Source organism: Dipodomys ordii, unplaced genomic scaffold (genome assembly GCF_000151885.1).
Source record: "Dipodomys ordii isolate 6190 unplaced genomic scaffold, Dord_2.0 Scaffold107, whole genome shotgun sequence".
Taxonomy (NCBI): Eukaryota; Metazoa; Chordata; class Mammalia; order Rodentia; family Heteromyidae; genus Dipodomys; species Dipodomys ordii.
Window position 1 is genome coordinate 3,085,502 of NW_012267323.1, and position 26,548 is coordinate 3,112,049.

Genomic DNA, 26,548 nt, shown 5'->3' on the forward strand with positions numbered 1-26,548 from the left:
TTTTGGAAGTTCTATAGAATAACATAAGAAACATAAGGTAATTGTTATCACCAAGTATCTACTGTAAACACTCAAAAGCATGTTCACAAATCAGAAAGGTCTAGCCATAAGGCAAGCAAATATTTTCTTGAATCCTTTGGTAACCACTGCAGAACATAAAAGAGGAATGCCCAGATATAGAAATAGAGGGGTAGCTCAAGTGGTAGAGTGTCAGCTTTGAGTAAACAAGCAGAAAACACAAGGTTCTGAGAAGCGGTACCAAATACAAAAATAAAAAACATGTAACACTAAACTGCAAAGCCCCAAGTTTCCATTCTATACTTATATAAGTAATCATTGTGGCCCAGAAGAGCACACAGATACTTTGGAAAGAGAAAATATTTGTGATAACACTCATAATTTACTAAAAACAGACTCTGATACTAAAGGCACTTGGAAAGAAAATATACAGTATATAAAAGTCATTATGAGCAACAAAGGGCATCGTATATATCAACCCTCTAAGTTCTCCACCAGCTTAGGTGTCTTGTCTGTGCTTTCTGTCCAGCATAAGAGGCCTCCTGATGAGTCCTTAAGCAGCCTCACCATGGCCTTCCACGGGAAGACACTCTAGAAATACCTTTCCAAACCTGGAGGAGCTTAGACATCCTCTAAAACAGACCCTGTTACGTTTCATAAGTAGACACTGCATTTTTTCTTCAATGGTGACTTTTGGCTCCATGATTGCTCAGTTTCAGGTCAAAAGTAGATAAATGTGTATGGGTGACCTCCATGACTTAACTCTGAAACAGACTGAGGATTGTAAGCTGCCTTACTATAAGAAATTTTTGCTACTACCCAAACAACTCAAATGGAGCATTCAAGTTTTCATCTTAGTATAGTTTACCACAGTTCATTCATATGAAAATGAACAAAATTATAAAAGGTCACTCTGAACTATATAAAGGAAAAATAAAATCAATGGAAAATAAAGCTAAGGACATATCAGAAACAAAGGAAGTGATATTGGAGGTAGTGATACATGACCATCTTATTACTTGGAAAGCTAATAATAAGAAAAAAAGAGGGGGCTGGGAAGGTGGCTCAGTGGTAGAGCGCTTGCCTTGCATACCTGAGGCCCTGGGTTCAATTCCTCAGCACCACATAAGCAAAAAAAAAAAAAAAAAAAGCCAGAAGTGGCGCTGTAGCTCAAGTGGTAGAGCGCTAGCCTTGAGCTGAAGAGCTGAGGGACAGTGCCCAGGCCCAGAGTTCAAGCCCCATGACTGGACCCAAAAAAAAAAAGAAAAAAAGAGCCCTAAATCCTTGCTTTTAAAAAAAGAAAGAAGTGAAATCACAGAGCATTAACAAGTGACATGTAAAGAGAATGAATTTTGAGATAAGCATTTAACCGAAGACTTGCCTCAAAACAGTAAGATGAAAAGAAATGCTGATGGGGGCTGGGAGTGTGGCTTAGTGGTAGAGTGCTTGCCTAGCATGCATTAAGTCCTGGGTTCGATTCCTCGATACCACATATACAGATAAAACTGAAAATGGGGGGCTGGGAAGGTGGCTCAGTGGTAGAGCGCTTGCCTTGCATGCCTGAGGCACTGGGTTCGATTCCTCAGCACCACATAAGCAAAAAGAAAAAAGCCGGAAGTGGCGCTGTGGCTCAAGTGGTAGAGTGCTAGCCTTGAGCTGAAGAGCTGAGGGACAGCGCCCAGGCCCAGAGTTCAGGCCCCACGAACTGGACCCAAAAAAAAAAAAAACTGGAAATGGTGCTACGGCTCAAGTGGTAAGACTGCTAGCCTTGAGCAAAAGAAGCACAAGGACAGTGCCCAGACACAGAGTTCAAGCCCCACGATCGACAAAAACAAAAACAGAAGAGCAAATTAATTAAGAAATTGAAGTATAGTGGATGTGGAAATGAAGATTCTAAGGAATTTGCATCAGCTATTTGCCTCAAGAGTATAAGAAAAATTCCACAAAGGTCAAGACAATTTACTGCCTATCTAAGCAGCAGATCAGAAAAATCTGCTATCTGTCCAGATAATGGTATACCTGAAAGTGTCAAATAAAGGTTCTGTGAAAATTCCATTATTAGCTTCACTCAAAAAATGATTTCAGGGCTGGGAAGGTGGCTCAGTGGTAGAGTGCTTGCCTTGCATGCATGAGACCCTGGGTTTGATTCCTCAACACCACATAAACAGAAAAAGCCAGAAGTGGTGTTATGGCTCAAGCGGTAGAACGCTCGCCTTGAGCTGAAGAGCTGAGGGGCAGCCCCTAGGCCCAGAGTTCAGGTCCACAACTGGCAAAAAAAAAGATTACAGTTGGCTGAATCCTAGCTACTCAGGAGGCTGAGATATGAAGATCATGGTTCAAAGCCAGCCCTGACAGGAAAGTCCAGGAAAGTCCATGAGACTCTTATCTCCAACTAACCACCAGAAGACTAGAAATGGCTCTGTGGCTCAGGTGGTAGAGCACTAGCCTTGAGCTAAAGAGCTCAGGGACAGGACCCAGGCCCAGAGTTCAAGCCCCATGACTGACAAAAAAAAAAAAAAAGATTTCAGTTTTGATTTTTATTTTAGCAGTGTTGGGAGTTTGAACTAGAGATCTCAGAAGTGATGCTCTGGCTCAAGTGGTAGAGTGCTAGCCTTGAGCACAAAGAGGCTCAGGTATAGCTCCCAGGTCCTGAGTTCAAGCCCTGCAATGACCAAAAAAGAAAAAGACTGGTGAACTAGAGGTCTTGCTCTTTTATGGTGGGCACTCTGCCACTTGAGCCACACTTTTTGCAGGTTATTTTGGAGGCAGAGTCTTAAAGACTTTGCTACTTAGACTGGCCTCAAACCATGGTCCTCCCCATCTCAGTCTTCTGAGTAGCTAGGATTACAGGTGCAAACCGCCAGTGCCAGATATGATTCTGGTTTATTCAGTGTCCTATACTCCGGAGGAAACTAAATGCTTTGCTATATTCTTCTAATTCATGTTTACAAATTTAAATTTGTAACTGTAACTACAAGAAATACCTTCAATTTAAAAGGAAAAAAGGTGCCAAATCTCAATCCCTAGGCATTCTTTGTGTCAAAACTCTTAATTGCATCATAAAAATTTTCAGAAATAGCCAAAAAAAACAATGATACTAAATAGTATTTACATAGAACTTGTTGGGATAAGGCTCTATTTCAAAATACTTCACATATTCTGATTTAATCCTCACTACCTTATGAGGAAAATATTTTATCCATGGGGAAATAGGCAAAGAAAGAATAACTCTTGGCAGACTGGGACGGTGGCTTAGTGAGCCCTGGGTTCGATTCCTCAGCACCACATAAGCAGAAAAAGACGGAAGTGGCACTATGGCCAAGTGGTAGAGTGCTAGCCTTGAGCTGAAGAACTCAGGGACAGCGCCCAGGTCCAGAGTTCAAGCCCCACGACTGACAAAAAAAAAAAAAAAGAATAAATCTCAGCCACAGCGCCACTTCTGGCTTTTTCTGCTTATGTGGTGCTGAGGAATCAAACCCAGGGCCTCATGCATGCAAGGCAAGCGCTCTACCACTGAGCCACCTTCCCAGCCTGAAAGAATAAATCTTTTAATCATTCATTCTAAAAGTAAATACTGAGCTTTAAATCCTAGCAGAACAGATCCGAAGGGATACTATTAACACCACACTGTACAGCCTTTTCATTTTTTAATATTTTTGCTAGATAGCTTTGCACTATCTAGCTTGGCACCTAGCTGCCTGTAACCTACCTAATCAGGAGGCTGAGATATGAGGATTGTGGTTCAAAGCCAACCCAGGCAGTAAAAGTCCATGAGACTCTTATCTTCAATTGACCAGCAAAAAGCCAGAAGTGGAAGTGTGGCTCAAGTGATAAAGCACTAGCCTTGAGCAAAAACCTCAGGGGAAGAAGCCAGGCCTTGAAGTCAAGTCCCAGGACCAGCACCAAAAACAAAACAAAACATTAAACAAAAACAAACAAACCAAAAACTATTCTGAGTGTACCAAAATAAGCAAGTTAGAAAAGCATTTGTTATCTACTCCCCAAAGAAGACAAAAACTTGTCTTTTTATAAATGATAACTATAAAAATGTTATTAACAACATGGAAAGAAACGATATTATATACTTAAAAACGTTTAAAAATGAATATATTCTTGTGGGTAACTATGTAAATACATATATAAGCCTAGCATTAAATACAATTAGATTTTTAACTCAGAGGTTAGAGACCAAATTAGCCTATGAGATGAAAGCCATCACTATCAAAATCATATTTGGGGACCTCAAGGTGAAGAGAAACGTACCATCTTTCAATGTAAGTCCAATATTGATCATTTTCCACCAGCGTCACAACAGATCACTTTTCCTTTGGTTGACACCACATGATAGGGGCTTGCATTTAAAGGCCATAAAGTATGAAAAATATATTGCTTTAAATAATATAAGCATAGCCCAGCATAGTAAGTGTTCATGCTCAGAAAAACTTGGAATCAGAAATCAGCTGAGGAGGGCTGGGAAGGTGGCTCAGTGGTAGAGCTCTTACCTTGCATGTATGAGGCCCTGGGTTCGATTCCTCAGCACCACATAAGAAAAAAGAAAAAAAAAGCCGGAAGTGGCGCTGTGGCTCAAGTGGTAGAGCGCTAGCCTTGAGCTGAAGAGCTGAGGGACAGTGCCCAGGTCCAGAGTTCAGGCCCCACGACCGAACAAAAAAAAAAAATCAGCTGAGGACTAGGAATGTGGCTTAGGGTAGAGTTCTTGCCTAGCATGCATGCATCCCTAGGTTCGATTCCTTTGTACCACATAAAAATAATAATAAAACTCACTTTATTAGGAAAAAAAGACATCTTAAAAAAAAAAAAGCCAGGCAACAATGGCTCATGCCTGTAATCCTAGCTAGTCAGGAGGTTGAGATCTGATGATCACAGTTCAAAGCTAGCCTGGTCAGGAAAGTCCACGAGACTCTTATCTCCAATTAACCACCAGAAAACTGGAGGTGGTGCTGTGGCTCAAGTGGTAGAGTCCTCACCTTGAGCTGAAGAGCTGACTACATGCCAGGCCAAGACAAGCCCCACGACCAACAAAAAAAAAAAGTCAGCTAAGACCATGGATGAATCTCAGCCTTCCCCCTACGATCATTCAATGAGAGGAAAAACAGGATATGGGATTTGAATGATACAGCAGGGTTCAAGCATGGGTGAATATACAAAAATCTGAAAATGCATACAATGCAATACAACATTATAATTAAATAAATAACATCGTAATCAAGCTGGGCACAGTGGCATGTATCTATAGACTATTCAGAAAGGTGAAGGCAGGAGGATTACTTGAACCAAGGAATTCAATGTCAGCCTAAACTACTTGGCAAGACCTTGTCCTAAAAAGAAAAACCTTCCAAAAAAAATATTTTCAAAGAAAAAAAAACCTTCCTTGAAAATGTAAATATTCGTAATATAAACTGTTCTTTTTTTCCTTTTTTGAGACAGAGTCCTATGTAGCCAAGGCTGGCCTCAAAGGTAGAAAGAAAGCCAGAAGACAGTAAGGATCAGAAGGAAGAACAGGGGCTGGGAAGGTAGTTCAGTAGTAGAGCACTTGCCTTGCATGCATGAGGCCCTGGGTTCGATTCCTCAGCACCACATAAGCAAAAAGAAAAAAGCCAGAAGTGGCGCTGTAGCTCAAGTGGTAGAGCGCTAGCCTTGAGCTGAAGAGCTGAGAAGAGGCTGAGGGACAGTGCCCAGGACCAGAGTTCAGGCCCCACGACCGGACCCAAAAAAAAAAAAAAAGGGTTAAAGATAGCCCAAAATAGAATGAAGTCAGCCTTTGAAGGCCAGTTCATAAAGGGCATTAAGTCAGAAAAAGTTAGAATTTCTTCCACAGGAGATAGGTTTCATTAGAGGCTTTTAGACAGAGTAGTAACATGATCTGAACAAAAATATTTTCAAAAGGTTCCTTTTATAGCCAGGCGCTAGTGGCACACAACTGTAATCCTAGCTACTCAGGAGGCTAAGACATGAGGATCATGATTTGAAGCCTCGGCAAAAAAGTCTATGAGATTCTTGTTTCTAGTTAACAAGAAAAAAGCTGGAAGTGGTGGTGAAGTTCAAGTAATGAGAGCCAGCCTTGAGCACCTTGGTCCTGAGTTCAGGCTCCAATACCAGCACACATTAAAAAAAAAAGTGTATGCTACTTGTTACATACAGATATAATACCAATAACATGGAATTGGTAATCCAATCCTTTTATAAGAAAACTTATGGGCTGGAAAGTTGGTTCAGTGGTAGAGTGCTTTCCTTGCATGCACAATGCCCTGGGTTTGATTCCTCAGCACCAGGACCGACAAAAAAAAAAAAAGAAAGAAAGAAAAAAGAGAAAACTTAGACATAAATATATATATATGTTAAATATATATATGATCATTGTGCATTTTATATGTATACATATGTTAAAAACATTTAAACTACTGCTCTAAATGATTACATATATACATCAATGCCTGACAAAACTTCCTCTTGAGACAGGCACTGGAGACTTTCTTCTGTAATCCTAGCTACTTAAGGAAGCTGAGATCTCAGGATTGCAGTTAGAAGCCAGCCCAGGGCTGGTAATGTGACTTAGTGCTTGCTTAATGCTTGCCTACCTAGCATGCATGAAGCCCTGGGTTCAATTCCTCAATATCACATAAACAGAAAAAGCCAGAAGTGGCGCTGTGGCTCAAGTGGTAGAATGCTAGCCTTCAGCAAGAGGACAGTGCCCAGGTACTGAGTTCAAGCCCCAGGACTGGCAAAAAAAAAAAAAAAGCCAACCCAGACAGATAAATCTCAGACTTTTATTTCCAATCAAGCAGCATGCCACAAATAAGCTGGCCTTGATGGCTCACTCTAGTAATCCTAGCTACTCGGGAGGATGAGATCTGAGGAATGTGGTTCAAAGTTAGCCTGTGCGGGAAAGTCCATGAAACTCTTATCTTCAATTAACCAGCAAAAAAGCTGAAGATTTGGCTCAAGTGGTAGAGGACTAGCTCAAGGACAACTTCTACTCTTAGTTCAAGCTCTAGCATTTATTTGCGCCAAAAAGAAGCCACAAATAAAGGTATAGTTCAAGTGGTAGAGCACCAGCCATGAGCAAAAATGCTAAGGAAGAGTAAGAGGCTCTGAGTATTGACCCCCTTTCCCCTGAAGAAAAAAAAAAAAAAAAAGAACAACAGAAAAACCCACTCCCTCTTTGGATGCTATATACTTTAGTGTCATTTTTACATATAACAATTCAAGGACAGTATCAATGACTACTAAAGAAACTAAAGAGTTTAATCTACAGCTACTTAAACATTAAGACATCTTTCCTTTAAAACATCTTTCCTTAAAACTATTGCCATTTAAACATTAAAACACCATTCCTAAATATATTAATAATTAATAAAAGCATAGTTCATAATATTGGAAGCTACCGCTCAGAAAGTTAAAAAGCATATCTAGCCTGTAAATTCTCTTTAGTTCCTCAAAAAAGCATGAGAGCCAGGGGTGGTGGCTGGCACCTGTAATCCTAGCTACTCAGGAGGCTGAGATGTGAGGATCGGGCTCAAAGTCAGCCTGGGCAGGAAAGGCTCTTTATCTCCAATAAACTACCAGAAAACCAGAAGTGGCACTGTAGCTCAAGTGGTAGAGCACTAGCCTTGAGCTAAAGGACAGCACCCAGGCCCAGAGTTCAAGCCCCACTACCGACACACACACACACAAAAAAAGCATGTAAGAGAAAAGTATAAAAATAGTACCCCCCAAAAAGTGAGGTACTCAAGAACAGCATTAACCACTCTTTGTCATGTTTCACAAACTAATGGTTGATTGAGGGGGGGGGGTGCCTATCCTGGGGCTTGAACTCACTGTCCTTGAGCTTTTTTTTTACTCAGTGTTAGTGTTCTACCTCTTGGGCCACACCTCTACTTCCAGCTTTTTCAAGATAATTGAAGATAAGAGTCTCACACACTTTCCTGCCCTGGCTAGCTTAGAACCATGATCCTAAGATCTCAGCATCCTGAATAGCTGGGATAATAGGTGTGAGCCACTAGCACTGTGCTCTGGGCTGATATTTTAATACAAAGAAATAATTGGCTTTCTGAGAAATAATATTTGGAGTTTGTTCTCAAATTGAAGACAAAGGGCTGGGAAGGTGGCTCAGTGGTAGAGCGCTTGCCTTGCATGCATGAGGCCCTGGGTTCGATTCCCCAGCACCACATAAGCAAAAAGAAAAAAAGCCAGAAGTGGTGCTGTGGCTCAAGTGGTAGAGCAATAATATTTGGACTTAACACAAATACCATATTCTTTTGAGCACAAAACATGATTTTTGTGGATAATTTTCTCCTCAAGAATTTGTATTAAAGCCGGGTGCCAGCGGTTCATGTCTATAATCCTAGCTACTCACAAGGCTGAGATCTGAGGATACCAGTTCAAAGCCAGCCTGGGCAGGAAAAGTCCATGAGACTCTTATCTCTAATAAGCTACTCAGAAAAAACCAGAAGTGTTGCTGTGGCTCAAGTCATAGAGTGCTAGCCTTGAGCAAAAGTAGGACTGTGTTCAAGCCCAGAGTTCAAACCCCAGGACCAGCAAAAAATAAATAAATAAAATTCATATGAGCCAGGCACAAGTGGCTCACCACTATAATCCTAGCTACTCAAAGGGCTGAGATCTGAGGATTGTGGTTCAGAGCTAGCCCAAGGAGGAAAGTTCATGAGACTCTTATACCCAAATAACCACCAGAAAACTGGAAATGGGAGCTGTGACTCAAAGTGGTCTTAAGCAAAAGAGCTCAGAGTCAGCACCCAGGCCCTGAGTTCAAGGTCCATGACCAACCAAAGAAAAAGAATTAATATGAACTTAGAGCTATCCAGTTAATGTAGTGGTGTACAACTGTAATCCCAACACTCAGGAGGCTTAGGCAGGACTATTATGAATTTAAGGTCAGCCTTGGCTACATAGCAAGGCTTTATCTCAAAAAGAAGCAAACAAAAAAATAAACAATAGAAACCAGGATTTAACTCAGAAGTACGGCATTTGCCTAGCCCACCCAAGACTCTGGGTTGACTCTTCAGCACTGTAAAAAAATAAAATGAAATATTAAAAAATAAAAGTGATCTATGTATTATATGTATTAAAAAACACAGCATACTTTTACTTGAAGATTTCATTAACTGGGTTACTATAGTTTTATGTTCTCTGAAACAGTTAATGCTCCATTTTCTTCAATTTAAAATTCTACAAAAAAGATCATGTGAAGATTACTTTTATTTTTAAACCATTTCATATTATATAGTCCTAAAAATATGGAGTGCTTGGCATTTCACTTTGGACTACTTTTTGTATAGGAAGTTTTTGAAGGAACTGACAAAATGAAGATATCCTACAGTTTAATCTACAGAGCAGACCACAGAATAGAGACTAAAGTGAAAGCTCTTTTGGATCCACTTATGAATTTCAACAAAGTAATGTTCAGGACTCTGTTCTTGGAGCAAAATTAATATTTAAAAAAAAACAATAGTTTGTATGATTTGTCTAGAAAATTATGAATTTTATTTTAAAGCAATAAAATATAAAATATTACATACAGCAAGCTTATTAAATCCTCTTAGGCTCAAATGTAAGCATTACATCACGAAAAATATAGATACTAAACTTAATAATTATTTAAAGCATATTTAAGGACAAATGCTACAACACTCACTTTATCATAGGCACTCAGAACAGGAACATGCACCCTTATCACCTATCTGTGGATAAACATCCACAAAAGAACCATAGCTAAGACTAAAGTTGGCTATTATTTGAAAACACCAACTTAATTGTGGTTTCTTAAAAAGGAAAATTCTGAGTAGCACATGATATAGAAATCTGACAACGATTTTTGCTAACCCAATGACACATACAAGTAAAAGAACTCACCTGTATTGTACTCCTTCAACTGCAACTCCTTTACAGGCATGCCATCAGGATTCCGAAATGCGTTAAGTATCTGCAAAAATGTGATATTTACGCTGATATAAATCATAGTCAACAATGAATGCATTTCCCTACTGGTTTTGAGTCTATGTAACTTAAAGTTATGATTCTTTTATTTTATTTTATTGTAAAGATGCTGTACAGAGGGGTTACAAATCTATGATTCTTTTTTTTTTTTAATTTTTTTTTTGGGTCCCGTCATGGGGCCTGAACTCTGGGCCTGGGCGCTGTCCCTCAGCTCTTCAGCTCAAGGCTAGCGCTCTACCACTTGAGCACAGCGCCACTTCCGGCTTTTTTCTTTTTGCTTATGTGGTGCTGAGGAATCGAACCCAGGGCCTCAGGCATGCAAGGCAAGCGCTCTACCACTGAGGCATCTTCCCAGCCCTCTATGATTCTTTTATAAAGGAAAAATTAGGCTATGCACACAACGGGCATTCAAAAAATGCTGAACAAAACTGCAAGTAGTGGTATATTCATAGATTCCAAGTAGCTGTTGCTACTTGGAAGGCTAAAGAGTTCTCAGCCAGTCTGGGCTACAGAATAAAACTGGGTTTTTTTTGTTGTTGTTTAAAAAAAAAAGATTCTGAATTCCCAAAAATGCAAGCAGGAGTTAAAACTTTAAAATTAAACTATCTGCATTTGAAGTCTTTACTCCCTTGTTAACATTTTAGTATATAGTTTCTCATCTGTTAAACATATCATACACTGAGCTCATTCCAGTCTAGTTTGGGGCCATGGCACTTGAACTCAGTCTATTTACTGTCTCTACCTTCAATTTTCTGCATCCAGACTTGGGCTCAATGTTACTTTTTCAATGATGCATCCCCTAACTATCCAATTTAAAATGGCCCAATCAAAGTGACACAAAATCATTTTTTGTTTTGTTTGGAGACAGGACCTTGCTAAGTAGTCTAAACTATCCTAGAATTTATTATATCTCCAAGACTAGACAAAAACTCTCAATCCTCCTATCTCAAAACCTCCCAAGTAATTGATTACAACATGTCTCCGTGTTTAGTTCTCTAGATCTTTAGTTTTCTTTAGAAAACTTAATGTTTCAAATTATGTTCTCTATTTTTCACTATTTTTTACTATTCATGGAAGTAGTTACTTTATGATTCTCACTGCGCTGTAAAATACCTACAGAAATATAAATATCTATTATCCAAAAACTCAGAATCCAAATGTCCAAAAAGTTTCAGAACCTAGAATACTTTGGTTTGGGGATTTTCAGAGTAGGGATAATCAACCAGGAAAGTCTATGCAAGTATTCCAAACTCCTAAAACCTCAAAATCTGAAATAATTCTGGTCCTAAGAATTCTGATAAGGACTCCATCTATTTGTAGAACATAAATAATGAACTAATGCTTGTAAACATTGCACAATGCTTGGCACTGACTAAGGACTGTCAGTTTTGTCAGTTGTAGGGCTTGAACTCTGGGCCTGGGCACTGTCTCTCAGCCTTTCAGCTCAAGGCTCTACATCACTTGAACCACAGTGCCACTTCCGGTTTTCTGGTAGTTTATTGGAGATGAAGAGTCTCAAGGACTTTCCTGCCCGGGCTGACTTTGAACCGTGATCTTCAGATCTCAGCCTCCTGAGTAGCTAGGATTACAGGCATGAGCCACCAAGGCCAGGCAGGACTGTCAGTTTTTGTTGCAATTTCCAACTAATTATTCCTTAAATTCTGCCATAGTTTGAAATGACAATATTTTGAAACTACAATTAGGCAACTCCCAGTTTTTACTGCTGTAAAATCAATGACATATTTGTGTACATGTTCCTGAAAGGATAAATACCAGGTCTAAAGACAGAAATAATGTCTTACAATCTTTTTACAAACCTCATCTCAGTGAATATGTTAGCAACCTGAGTATGCTCAATGTATTATTTCAAAGTCAATTTGCTGGTTTAGATACAGAATATAGTTAAAGATGTTAACATTTAGGGAGGCTGGCTGGAGAATACATAAGCCTCTATACATTTCTTTGTATTTTCCTATGAACCTGTAATTTTTCAAAAACTTTTTGGTGCAAGTACTAGGGCTTGAACTCAGGGCCTGGCCTTTTTCACCCAAGGCTGGCACTTTACCATGTAAACTAAACCTCTACTTCTAGCTTTTTGGTGGTTAATTGGAATAAGAATCTCACAGACTTTTGGGTGGGGGGGTGGGAGAAGGCTGGGAAGGGATGGGAAGGGTAAACAAAGGAGAAGGCTACAATGCTTGATAAGAAATGTACTCACTATCTTGCCCATGTAATTGTAACTCCTCTATACAGTATTTTCACAATAAAAAAAAAAAAAAGAATTTCACAGACTTTCCAGCCTGAATTGGCTTTGAACTGAGATCCTCAGATCTCAGTCCCCTGAGCATTTTAGGACCACAGGTGTGAGCTATTGATGTCTACAATCCAGTAATTAAAAAAAAAAAAAAAAGGTAGGGATAGGGTTTCACAATGTAATATAACCCAGGCTACCCTGAAACTCAGGATTCTCCTGCCTCAGCCTCCTGAGTGGTAGGATTACAGGTTTTATCACTATGCCTGGCTTAAAAATATTTTTAATTGACAGAAACAAAAAACAAAAACCAACCAACCAAACCAAAAAAAAAAGTTCCTTACCTCCTCTTCTGTAGCATTTTCAGGTACCCCACTTAATCGAATAAGCTTGCTAGGTTTCTCATCACTTGGGCCAGTTCTATAATCTTGATCCTTGAATTCAGAATATAAAATTATTTCATGAGTACATATATTTCTGCATGTAAAATGAAAACCAAGATCAAATATAGGTACTGGAGCTTAAACTCAGGCCTCATGTTCTGGTTTAGCTTTTTTTCAAAGATGGCTGATGCTCTACTACTTGAGCCACAGCTCTACTTCTGGCTTTTTTGCTGGTTAATTGGACATAAGAGTTTGTCAGATTTGTCTGCCCAGGCTAGCATTGAATTTCAATCCACCAGTGTCTGGCTCAATTTTGCTTTTTAATGACTGTATAGGGAAAGATTTAGGATTGAAGATCCTAGATTCTACAGTTCATTTTACAGAAAAGCCTTATGAAGACAGGCGTGGTGGAGCACAAGTTAAAGGCCAGCTGCACTAAACAGTGAGACTGTGAACAAAAAGAAAGGGAAAAGAGCAGAGAAGAGGAAAAGAGACAGCAAAAGAGAACAAGAAAGAAGAGAAAAGAAAAGAAAAAGGGAGAGGGGAAGGAAGAGGGAGAGAAAGAAATCATGAAAAAGACCTTATCAACATACCTGAAGGTCTTGTTGGGCATCTCGGGCAGTTTTGCCCTCTGGAAAAGACTTGCTCTGGCCATAGCTAAACATCTGGCTTCCTGGCAACCTGTGATCCACATCACGATAATCCATGCTTCTATAATCAGTGTCTTGTCGGCCAAGAAAGTCCAGATTACCTTCTTCTTTAAACAGACCAGCATCTGAACTCTGTTGTTCACCTCCAGAAAGTTGTGACTTCTCTTTCTCTTGAATTGGATTTTGGTTGTCCTGAAAGTCTGTTGGAGATTCATGTTCAAAGGCTACACCTTGTGTTTCTCCTTCTCTCGTTTCTGAATGCTCAAATTCTCCCTTTTGGTTGCCAAAAGCAGGTCTTTCTACTGTATGGTCATGTGTGGATTCCTCTCTTTTGTTCACATTCATACCAGAATGTTCTCTATCTTGCGTAGAGGGCTGAATGTAATCCAAGATTTTTGGATCCAGAGGAGGCATCTCCCTGTCTTTAAATTCCATACAAGGTCCCATTTCTCTTCCCCTAAAGTCCTGATCAGTCCTGGACCGATGTCTACCTCTGAAATCTGAATGTGGTGTATCCCTGTCCCTAAAGTCTAGATCAGTAGTACCTGATCCTCGACCTCTAAAGTCCACCTGTGTTCCATCTTTATCCCTGAAGTCCAAATCAGATACATCTCTATTCCTAAAATCAGAACGGGATTGATCTCTAGTCCTGAAATCTAAATCTGGTAAATCTCTTCCCCTAAAATCTGCATGGGATCCATCTCGGCCTCTGAAATCTAAATCATAATTGCCCCGACCCCTAAAGTCAGGTGGAGGAGCATCCCTACCTCGGAAGTCGATAGTGTGTGCATCTCTGTCTCTGTAGTTCATATGAGGGGTCTCTCTACTTCTATAGTCTATAGGAGTACCATCACCACCCCTATAGTCCATAGGTGGTCCTTCTCTATCCCGAAAATCCCCAGAATGTATGCCCCTACCCCTGAAGTCCAATTGTGATGAATCTCTGTTCTGGAAATCAGAAGATGAAAAATCTCCTCCCCTGAAGTCATGTCCAGGTCCCTCCCCTCCTCGATAGTCACCATGAAGTCCATCTCTAGCTCCATAGCTGAATGAATGCTCCTCTACATTTGCAAAGGGAGGCCCCGAATGCCCCTGGAAATCAAAGGGAAGTGAATCTCTGCCAGGAAAGTTGCCAGAGTGTCTTTCTTGAGCATGACTCTTAAGGGGAGGAGGAGGATAATCCCTGTTCCACCCGGGAGCAAACCTTTCTTCTTGGCTCCCGCTGTAGAAACAAAGACAGTGTTACTTATATTGTCCAGAGAGTTTGAAAACTACACACCAGCATATTCTTCTCTAATCACAGCAAATTCTTCTGTAATTTTTTTTTTGGCAGAGTTCTGTAACAAGGTCCTAGATCTGCAGAAAACAGCATAGTTTTGCTACTTTAAGATGAAGTGGTGGAGTAAACTTTTATGCTCCCATTTCAGAACACGAGGAAAGTCAATACAAGGTTTTCAACATGACTGCTGCAGAAAAAGCTTTCACCCAGTCCTGCAACAGGGAAAATCCGCAATACCAGATAAGCTAACAATGGTAATATACTACAAAAACTCCCATTTTCTATTGCCAGGGAACTTAGAATTCCAAAGTCAATATGATGATTCCTATATATCAGGAAGAAAAAAATAAATCAATGCACTGTAAACTTTTTACAGTAAGCTTCAGGAAATGTCTTGCTCCAGGGGAATATACCAAATTATTTATTATATCTGTAGCATGTTTACCACCCAATCAAAATGGATGCACTCCCAAAAGAAAGGAAAACTAACTGTATACCAGTGTTCACCAGCTAAGCATTACTCTAGTTGCATCTAAATCCCAGCTTTTCAGCAGCTTCCCCTAGAAATGCTCTCAGACTGATTCTATTACTTTACCTAATGCAGGAAATGCTGCAAAGTATGTGTTATAAGTCATTTAACCAAGCAACAGCATCAAGAAGCTTGAAGGGACCTACAGACAGCATTAATGTCTTTTTGTTGTTGGTGATGGTGGTGGGGCTTGAACTCTGGGCTTGGGCACTGTCCCTGCGCTCTTCAGCTTAAGGTGAGTACTCTACCACTTGAGCCACAGCACCACTTCCGGTTTTCTAGTGGTTTATTGGAGATAAGAGTCTCATAGACTTTCCTTCCCGGGCTGGCTTTGAAACATGATGCTCAGATCTCAGTTTCCTAAGTAGCTAAGATTACAGGCATGAGCCACAGTGCCCGGCTAAGCATTAGGTCTGTAAGCATTATTCCCACATCCGAAATGGAGAAGCTCATACTAACTTTTATACTAACAAAATATATTTTTTAAATACATATAGTATTAACTTATACCCTGTTTATGGAACTCAAAAGATATAAACAAGAGTTCACCTAGTTTTTGTTTGTTTGTTTGTCTTTTTGTCGGTCGTGGGGCTTGAACTCTGGGCCTGGGCGCTGTCCCTCAGCTCTTCAGCTCAAGGCGAGCGCTCTACCACTTGAGCTACAGCGCCACTTCCGGTTTTCTGGTGGTTTATTGGAGATAGGAGTCTCATGGTCTTTCCTGCCCGGGCTGGCTTTGAACCGCGATCCTCAGATCTCAGCCTCCTGAGTAGCTATCACCTAGTTTTTTTAATTATCCAACATTTTCCCTTTATCTATCTATCAGAAGTTTACACTTAAAAAAATATTTTGGCTTTGATTAAAGACTAGGGACTTTAAGTAAGCAATTGGGCACTTGGTATCCTGGGTGGAGCTACATGAATAAAGAAAACAAAATTATTTGAAGGGTTATCTGCTACTTAGCTGAGCATTGAGATTTATTAAGACCAACTTAATTCTTGCCTCTCAAAATATAGAAATTCTATTATAAGACCCTTCTGAGTTCAAACTACATCATTGTAGTAAAATTCATAGGCCCACTAATGCACTCAATTCAGGAGAAAAGTTCTAGTACTAAACCCTTTCATAACGTTATAACATCTTAACATCTTAATAACATTAACCAAAACAGTTGAATGACTGATGTACATTTAATGGATTTTCAGAATATGATGACTTCTATTAAATCCTATAACATTAATTATGTTTATATGGTTCTTCATAAAAGGAACAAATTTAAATATTCTTCATAAGGTATATAATTTAACACTAAAACTATGATGTTACCATTAACCACAGCATCTCTCATATTTACAAATAATTGAAGTTCTACTCATTCACTTGCTAGAGGACTTAAGCCTCCTCCCATATTCATGGGGTGAGAGCTGAGGCATTTTAATCTTTTTTGAACTCTGGGCCTGGGCGCTGTCCCTCAGCTCTTCAGCTCAAAGCTAGCACTCTACCACTTGAGCCACAGCGCCACTTCTGGCTTTTTTCTTTTTTGCTTATATGTTGCTGAGGAATTGAACCCAGGACCTCATGCATGCAAGGCAAGAGCTGTACCACTGAGCCACCTTCCCAGCCCATCTACATATTTTCTGATCAGAATACATCCAACACAACCTTTACTATCTTATCCTTCTAGGTTAAGATCAAATAGATTTAGAATACCATACTGTACTATGATTCTTATATTTGTATCTTATGGGAACTAATCAGTAAACAGTCCTACTAGTAAAGTTTTTAAAGGAAAGAAAGTTATTTTCTTGCAAGACACCATTTTTAGTCTAAATGAATTCCCCCTAAACAGGACTTAAACAGAAAAAGCCAGAAGTGGTGCTGTTACTCAAGTGGTACAGTGCTTGCCTTGAGCACAAAGAGGCTCAAGGACAGTGCTCACGCCCTGAGTTCAAGATCCAGGACTGGCAATAAACAAACAAATAAATAAAGTGTCCTTATAGTTAAAAGAGCTTAAAAATTACGAGCTAGGTGTATAGCTTAAAGATAGAGTTGTTTATCTAGTATGGACTAGGTCCTGGGTTTGACCTCTAACACCACCAAAAAAAAAAAAAAGAAGAAAGAAAAGGCTCATGCCTGTTATCCTACCCACTCAGGTACTCAGGAGGCTCAGATCTGAGGATCAAGATTTGAAGCTAGCCCAAGCAGACAAATCTGAGAGACACTGATTGCCAAATAGCCAACAAAAAAATCCAGAAGTGGGAGGTGTGGCTTAAGTGGTAGAATGCCAGTCTTGAATGAATATGTTAAGTTTAAATGGGTCCAAAAGGCAAAAAGTTCTGCCAGCACCAGTGGCTTATGACTAAGGAAGCTAAGATCTGAGGATCACAGTTTGAAGCCAGACTGAGTAGAAAAGTCAATGAAATTCTCATTTCCAACTAAGCAGCAAAAAGTTTAAAGTGGAGCTGTGACTCAGAAGTAGAACTATCTCAAGACCCAGATACCAGTACCACCAAAAAACAAAAAAAGGATGAAATATAAAACAGGTTTGTTTGAGGATGGATGGCAGAATGAAGGACAAGATTAAAGGAGAGGACATAAGTAGCGATCATGGTGATCATGGTTAAAGCACGTTATACACATGTATAAAATGAAAACAATGAAACCAATTAAAGTTGTTTTAAGGGGAAAGAAGAAAGAAAAGGTGACTTCATATGCACATATGGATCGATCACAATGAAATCCATCTATAGAACTAATACATACAATTTAAAAACCCCCTTCTTAACTGATAGTTGGGCACAGTGGTACACACCTATTAAGCCAACTACAATAGGAAGCCTAAAACAGGAAGATACTTACTGCCTGGACAGGAATCAAAACCCTAATCTAAAAAACAACTATCACAAAAGAGAACAGGAACCTAGTGTCACACCTGTAATCCTAGCAACTTAGGAGACTGAGATTTGAGAATCACAGTTTGAAGACAGCCTGGGAAGGAAAATTAATAAAACTCTTATCTCCAATTAATCACCAAAAAAGTCATAAATGGAGGTGTGGCTCAAGTGATAGTGCTAGCTTAGAGTAAAATTAATTAATTAATTAATTAAATCAAGGACAACAGACAGGCCAAGTTCAAGCCCTAGGACCAATACAAAAAAACTGGAAGCATGGCTCAGACATAAGAAGATTAGTGGAGGGGCTTAGCTCAAGTAGTAGAGAAGTTGCTTAGAATCCTAGCAGGCATGAGGCTCCTTATTTTCTGTACCTGCCCCCCCCAAAAAAAGTATAATCAAAAGGCTGAAGAGGGGGCTGGGAAGGTGGCTCAATAGTAAAGTGCTTGCCTTGCATGCATGAGGCTCTGGGTTCGATTCCTCAGCATCACATAAGCAGAAAAAGACAGAAGTGGTGCTATGGCTCAAGTGGTAGAGCACTAGCCTTGAGCTGAAGAGCTGAGGGATAAAACCTAGGGCCAGAGTTCAGGCCCCACGACCAGCAAAAAAATAAAAGGTTGGTGGTAGTGGCTCATGCTTATAATTCTAGCTACTCAAGAGGCTGAGATCTGAGGATCACAGTTCCAAGCCAGCTTGGGTAGGAAAGTCTGTGAGACTTCAGTTAACCCCCAGAAAACCAGAAGTGGCACTATGGCTCAAATGGTCAAGCACTAGCCTTGAACTGAAGAGCTCAGGGACAGTACCTAGGACTAGAGTTCAAGCCTCACAACTGAACCCATTCTCCTCCTCCCCCCCAAAAAAAGGGTGAAGATTTAGCACTAGTAGTAGAGAGCTTGCCTAGCAAGCTCAGAGCCCAGAGTTAAATCCCTAGTACTACAAAACAAAACAAAACCATACTACTTGGCATGCTGGGTATTCAGTCTCACAATCACTTTAGAAATGACTGGAAACTTCTTTGTTGTTGTTGTTTGAGACAAGGTCTTGCTATGCAGCCAGCCTTAAATTCAAGATCTTCCTGCTTCTGCCTTCCTAGTGCTGGGGTTACAAGCATGCTACCACATTCAGACTACAAACTTTTATAACAGTTTCTAACTATAAAGAATCAGAGCTAGGGCTGGGAAGGTGGCTCAGCGGTAGAGCGCTTGCCTTGCATGCAAGAGGCCCTGGGTTCAATTCCTCAGCACCACATAAGCAAAAGAAAAAAGCGGCTCAAGTGGTAGAGTGCTAGCCTTGAGGTGAAGAGCTGAAGGACAGCGCCCAGGCCCAGAGTTCAGGCCCCACGACCGGAGCCAAAAAAAAAAAAAAAAAAAGAATCAAAGCTATTATTTCTCTACAAAATATTTGCCTTTATAGTAGGCTAAAATGCTATACTAAATACTTATTATTAAAATGCTGACAATTTCAATATTTAAATTTCAGGACTTACCGAAAAGGTCCTGTTCTGTTAGCAGATCGAGAATCCCCCCACATCTCTTTGTCAAGAGGGCCTCAATAAGTAGATTCTTTTTCGACCCAAATCTACTTAGAGCAGAACCTGTATAAAATAAACCACAAAAAGAAGTACTTTAGAATATGAAGTATAAACCACAAAAAGTACTTTAGAATATGAAGTAAAAGTTAAACTAGTGACCTGGTATTAGGGACTACAATAGCAAGAATATATTTAGAGGTCACTTTTAGACCATTACACATTAATTTATAACAAGAAATAGTTAATTTTAATTAAAAATGTGTATTTTGAGTATCATAAACTGTTAAAATGTACTAAGAATGTTATATACTTCCTATTTACTAATTTTTTCAGCATAAAACTTGTCCTTTACTTTTGGATCAGTATCTAGTTAGCACAATTTTCAGTTCATGTAGCTAACCCTACTCTACCCACCTGACTAGTCACGATAGTTTATTATTCTCACCACAGCAAATGTTTTGAAAACAAGAGAATGAGACCCTGAGTTCAAGTCCCAATGCCAATACACACAAAAATCCACAAAGAAACCTCAGAACTAAATGACACCATAGACAAAATGAACCTGAAACATCTACAGAGTATTTCATCCAGCAAATGCATAATGCATATTCTTTTTTTTTTTTTTTGGGTCCAGTCGTGGGGCCTGAACTCTGGGCCTGGGCGCTGTCCCTCAGCTCTTCAGCTCAAGGCTAGCGCTCTACCACTTGAGCCACAGCACCACTTCCGGCTTTTTTTTTCTTTTTGCTTATGTGGTGCTGGGAATCGAACCCAGGGCCTCAGGCATGCAAGGCAAGCGCTCTACCACTGAGCCACCTTCCCAGACCGCATAATGCATATTCTTACCATCCCATGCAACGTTATCCAAAATATATCACAAGGCTTAGCAAATTCAAGAAAATTGCAATCATTCTACTTATTCTATCAAACCATAATGAAATTAAACTAGAATTTAACAGCAGGGTACTGCAGAAAATACTAAAACACACGGAGACTGAACAACACATTGTTGAATGAAGAAAGCCAGCCACCAACAAAAATAAAAGGAGAAAAATCAAAACATTACTGGGCTGAGCACTGCTGACTCACACCTGTAATCCTAGCTACACAGGAGGCTGGGAGATGAGGATTGCAACTCAAAGCCACAGAGTACAAAAGTCTATGAGACTCTCATTTCCAGTTAACCACTAAAAAAGCCAAAAGTAAGAGCTTTGGCTCAAGTAGTAGAGCACTAGCTTTGACCACAAAAGCTCAGGGATAGCACTCAGGCCCTGAGTTCAAGCTCCTGAACCAGCACAACTAGGATAGATGGATGAATAGATGGATAGATGGATGGATGAACAGATATCACACTAAGAAAAAACACAACTATGGCCATCTAATACCTTATTTATTTATTTATTTAGGTCAGTCATGGGGCTTGAATTCAAGGCCCAGGCACTTTTCCTAAGCTTTTTTACTTACGGCTAGCTAGCACTCTACCACTTTGAGCCACAGCTCCACTTCTGGTTTTCTGGTGATTAATTACAAGTAAGAGTCTTATGGGCACTTTTCTGCCCCAGCTGGTTTCTAACTGTGATCTTCAGATCTCAGCCTCCTGAGTAACTAGGATTATAGGGGTGAGCCACCAGCACCTGGCAGCAAAATTGTTTTGTATACTTGCAGAAGACTGAAACATGACCCTTATCTTTCATTTTACACAAAAATCAATTCTAAATGGATCTCAGAATTCAAAGTAAGATCTGAAACTTTAAACTTAACTACAGGGGGGAAAAAGAGGGAAATCTGGAAGTTGTAGATATAGGCAATCATTTTCTGTATAGAACTCGAATTCCCCAGAAAGCAAGAATAAAAACTGACACAACATATCAAATTAAAGTTTATGTGGTTGGGTACCAGAAGCTCATGCCTGTAATCCTAACTACTCAGGAGGCTGAGATCTGAGGATCCTGGTTCAAAGCCAGCCCATGAGACTCTTATCTCCAATTAACCATCAAAGAGCCAAAAGAAGAACTGTGGCTTAAGTGGTAAAACATTATCCTTGAGCACCAAAGCTCAGGGACCTGAGTTCAAGCCCTAGGACCAACACAAAAAATAAAAATAAAAACTAAAAAGTTGGGCTGGGAAGGTGGCTCAGTGGTACAGTGCTTGCCTTGCATGCATGAGGCCCTGGGTTCAATTTCTCAGCACCACATAAGCAGAAAAAAGCTGCAAGTGGTGTTATGGCTCAAATGGTAGAACACTGGCCTTGAGCTGAAGAGCTGAGGGACAGCACCCAGGCCCAGAGTTCAGGCCCCACAACCAACCAAAAAAAAAAAAAAACACACACACAAAAAAACTAAAAAGTTTATTATGCACAGCAAAAGAAGCAATTAAAAAAAAAAGACACAACCCATTGAATGTGAGAAATTTTCACCTGCTACTCAACAGATAAAGGACTAATATCAGAATATACAATGAACTGAAAGTTAAAAAAAGAAAGGAATAATCCAATTAACAAATGTGCAAGCAAAACGGACAGCTCTCTGAATTAGTGGCACAAAAATTAAAATAAAATGCCAGGTGCCCATGGAACATCCTTGTAATCCTAACTACTACCATCCAAGCTATGATGGGAAGCCTAAAATAGAAGAGATGCAGTCCAGGCATGCACTTAGGCAGAGACTATCTAAAAAATAACCAGCTCAAGTCAGGTGCTGATTGGTCACACCTATAGTCCTATCTTCTCAGGAGTCAGAGATCTGAAAATCAATGTTCAAAGCTAGTGTGGGCAGACAAATACATGATACTCTTGTCTCCAATTAACCAGCAAAAAGCCAGAAATTGAGCTATGGCTCAAATGCTAGAGTGCCAGCCTTGAGTGAAAGAGAAAGAGGAAGGAAGTAGAAGGGAAGGTAGGGAAGAGGAGACCAAGTAAATTAAAGGTTATCAGAGGAAAACAGTAGACTAGAGGTTACCAATGGCTAGAAGAAAAAATGCAGTTACTTAATGGTTACAGTATCTGTTGGGGGTCTTGAAAAGTTTTGGTAACAGATGAACTTGTCAGTTTCACTACATGGTTAATATAACTAATTACTGAACTGTATACTTTGAAATGATTCAGGCTAGGTGCACATTTGTAAACCTAGCTACTTGGGAGGTAGAGATCTGTAGGATTGAGATTAGAGTCCAACACAGGCAAAATGTTAGTGAGATTCCCCCTCATCTGAAGCAATAAGCTAAGCATGTTAGCAACTTGTCATTCTTGTCATCCTGGCTTTTGGAGTGGTAGAGTTTGAAAGACCCTAAAAAAAAATAACTAAAAAAAAAGGGCTGGCACATGACTTAAGTGATATAGCACCTACCTAGCATGAATTCATGAGACCCTAAGTACAAACTCCTGTACTGCTAAATAAAACGATTTACATGAAAGTTGGTGGCATAGATCTGTAATCTCAGAGCTCAGGCAATAATGGTAATATTGAGTTTGAAGCCAACCTGGCCTACACAGACCAAGCTGGGTTACATGAGACCCTATTTAAGTAATAATAATTATTTTCTGTGCACCATGGACTGTCCTGTGGACACTGTGTTACATAATAAATCTCATGAAAAAAAACTATGAAGCCAAGCACTGGTGGCTCATACTTGTAATCCTACCTAGTCAGGAAGTCGAGATCTGAGGATCACAGTTCAAAGCCAGCAAGGGCAAGAAAACCCATGAGACTCTTTTTTTTTTTTTTTGGGTCCAGTTGTGGGGCCTGAACTCTGGGCCTAGCACTGTCCCTCAGCTCTTCAGCTCAAGGCTAGTGCTCTACCACTTGAGCCACAGCGCCACTTCCGGCTTTTTCCTTTTTGCTTATGTGGTGCTGAGGAATCGAACACAGGGCCTCAGGCATGCAAGGCAAGCACTCTACCACTGAGCCACCTTCCCAGCCCCCCCATGAGACTCTTATCTCCAATAAACCACCAGAAAACTGGAAGTGGCACTGTGGCTCAAGTGGTAGAGAACTTGAACTGAAGAGCTGAGGGACAGCGCCAAGGCCCAGAGTTCAAGTCCCACAACCAACCAAAAAAAAAAAATCTGAGATGGCTTTACTTCTTTAACTTTATTCCAGATGAGGAAACAGAGGATCTGAGAAGCTAGGCAATTTGCCCAATATCAATGAGTTATTCAAGGAAGCGTAAGTTCCAACCGTATGTGAACTATGAGACTGTTAAAAAAAAAATTCTATATTCATGGCATATAAACTAGAGATTCCTTCAAAAAATGGCTTATTTTTAAATTTTCACAACTTTCCAACAGTTATAACATCTATAAAACTCTGAATAGATTATTAACAGTAAGCCAGGCACCAGTGGTTCACACCTATAGATGAAGCCAGCTAGGGAAGACAAATCCAGACTTTTTTTTTCTGCCAGTCCTGGGGCATGAACTCAGGGCCTGGGCACTGTCTCTGAGCTTCTTTTGCGTAAGGCTAGCACTCTACCACTTGAGTCACAGCGCTACTTCCAGCTTTTCCTGTTTCTGTGGTACTGAGGAATAGAAGAACCCAGGGCTTCATGCATGCTAGGCAAGCACTCTACCACTAAGCCACATTCCCAGCCCCGGGGAGACTCTAACCAGCAAAAAGCCAGAACTGGTAGAGTACCAACAATGAGCAGAGAAGGGGACATTTTAAGACCTTGAGTTCAACAAAAACATTATTATTAATTTACATATCTAAACATGTTGGCAGAACAGTGTAATCTTACTCAAATTTCTGTCTGAAGAGTCCATTGGGTAACTTCATCTTACAACTCATCATTCCCTAGTAAAAAGCTACAAGAGCCGGTGCCGGTGGCTCACGCCTGTAATCCTAGCTACTCAGGAGGCTGAGATCTGAGGTTCATGGTTCAAAGCCAGCCAGCCTGGGCAGGAAACTCCATGAGACTCTTGTCTCCAATAAGCCAACCGGAAGTGGCGCTGGGGTTCAAGTGATAGAGCGCTAGCCTTGAGCTGAAGAGCTGAGGGACAGTGCCCAGGCCCAGAGTTCAAGCCCCACAACCAACACACACAAAAAAAGCTACAAGAACCTAGGATCCTAAAGCTACAAGAACCTAGGATCCTAAAGTAAATAAGACCAAATCCGTTAACACACACACACACACACACACACACACACACACACACACACACACACACACACTGAGGCACCAGTGGCTCACACCTGTAACCCTAGCTACTCAGGAGGCTGAGATCTGAGAATCAAGCTTCAAAGCCAATCAGGGGCTGGAAAGTCCATGATATCATTATCTCCAATTAACCACACACACACAAAAAAACAAAAACCGGAAGTGGCGCTGTGACTCAAGTGGTAGGGGGGCTAGTTTTGAATGCAAAAGCTCAGGGACAGCTCTGAATTCAAGGCCTACGACCATCAGAAAAAAGTCTAGAGCCAGGCACCTGTGGCTCACATCTGTCATCCGAGCTACTCAGGAGGCTGAGATCTGAAGATCGCAGTTCAAAGCCAATCCGGGCAGTAGACTCTCATCTCCAATAGACCACCAGGAAACCGGAAAGGGCACTGTGGTTCAAGTGGTAGAGCACTTGCCTTGAGCTCAAGTGCTGAGGGACAGCGCCTAGGCCCAGAGTTCCAAGCCCCATGACCGACCCCCCCTCCCCCCCAAAAAAAGTCTGTGTATGTATGTAGTTCAGTAGTAAAAAGCTTGCCTAGGCTTGCAAGGCCCTAGATTCATTTTCTAAAAAGGTTGTCCACAAACACTTGTTAACAATCCTATACATTAGCTATCTAAATAAATGCAGGTCAAGGTTAATATTCAACTTTTGTGCTTCAGCAAAAATGTTATCATTTATTACTGTCTTCATTGCCAAACTGACCAGTTCTTAAGAAGCCCTCACACAAACGTGGTAATTCTGACATATTTAAATCAGTTGTTCCCGTTGATATTATTCAACAGGAAGTTGGAAGCTAACAAAACTGGAGCACAATCCAGAATTCAGAAAAACCGGGTGACAGGAGCACCAGAAAAACTATTCAACTACTCCATACATCACAAGCCCAGCCAGAAGAGGCAAATCATAACAAAAACATAATAATACAATTACCCTCACAGCTTATGTACCCTTTTTATTAGAAAAAAACGCAGTCCCAGAAATACCAGCAGCATCATTATTAGGAGAAAAATGCGAGTTTACGACGCTACAAAGAATACGAAGCACCAAGGAGGAAAAAACATCCCTCGCATCCCACATTCGCCTCAACGGGCGAAGATGCCTTCCCTCCCCCCCCTCCACCCCAGGCCACTCCCCCCCACCCCCACCCCCATCTCCCGGTTCTACCGCCCCTACGCCCAGGTTCGGAGCCCCTCGCGCCATTCCGTTCCGCCTAGCCGGACGTCCCGGACTGCAGGCGAAGGACTCCCTAAGAGATACCTCAGAACTGGATAAGAAGCGGGGGGGGGGGGGGGGGGGGGAGGGGGGGGGGGGGGGGGGGGACGAGATGGAAGGGGGAGGGGGGGAGAGAGAAAGAGTGAAGAGGAAGACCGAGCCCGCCTGCAGCTCCGCAGACTTAGGAGCACCAAGCCGCCGCCACCGCCACCACGCACCGGGACCCGGCCTCCCTGAAGGGCCGCTGGCGCCGTGGGACCGGTAATCCTGCCACAGAGCAGGGCCCCGCCTCAGGCCCGCGACCGTTCTCGGGCGTTCCCTAACCCTTCCGCCGCTGCGGAGGGAGGCCGCAAGCCGCCCCGCGACTTCGAGGTCGCGACTTGTAGGCCGCGCGGGCCCACCAAGTCCAAAGCGGCCCAGGCCGTCGGCGCTTTCCCCATACGGTCAGGCACGCCCTCTTCTCTTGCCTTGGGGGCCTTACCGAAGCCGCGAAGCCTCCGCGGCCTGCTCCTCCTACCTCAGCTACTACCACCGACCCGGCCGCGGAGACCGGAACTTCCTCCCCGCGGGCTGCTGCTTCCACAAAGGCGCCGCGCCGCCGCCTACCGCGCTCGGCCCGCCGGGAGATGAAGTGCCGCGGCCGGTCTCACCTACTCCACTCCCGCCGTGCCCCGCGCGGG

The 26,548-nt window shown here is 41.3% G+C and overlaps 1 protein-coding gene across 6 annotated transcripts in view; it reads right to left on the minus strand.

Moving 5' to 3' along the window:
- The window catches only part of Rbm6 (RNA binding motif protein 6), a 72,810-nt gene extending 46,366 nt beyond the window's left edge, over positions 1-26,444 (minus strand). For 2 of the 6 annotated variants that reach the window (XR_001175515.1, XM_013028183.1), the window contains exons 1-5: positions 26,350-26,432; positions 19,457-19,564; positions 13,218-14,496; positions 12,586-12,675; positions 9,907-9,976 (exon numbers count right to left, since the gene is read on the minus strand). Coding sequence is in view for 3 of the 6 variants with exons in the window: in XM_013028183.1 (XP_012883637.1) it covers positions 9,907-9,976; positions 12,586-12,675; positions 13,218-14,496; positions 19,457-19,500 (1,483 nt within the window). In the remaining 3 variants the exon portion in view is untranslated. Of the gene's footprint in view, positions 1-9,906; positions 9,977-12,585; positions 12,676-13,217; positions 14,766-19,456; positions 19,565-26,349 lie in introns of those variants that run through there. The other 4 variants (XM_013028184.1, XM_013028185.1, XM_013028188.1 and 1 more) reach the window with 4 other exon arrangements.
- Positions 26,445-26,548: the final 104 nt, after the last annotated feature.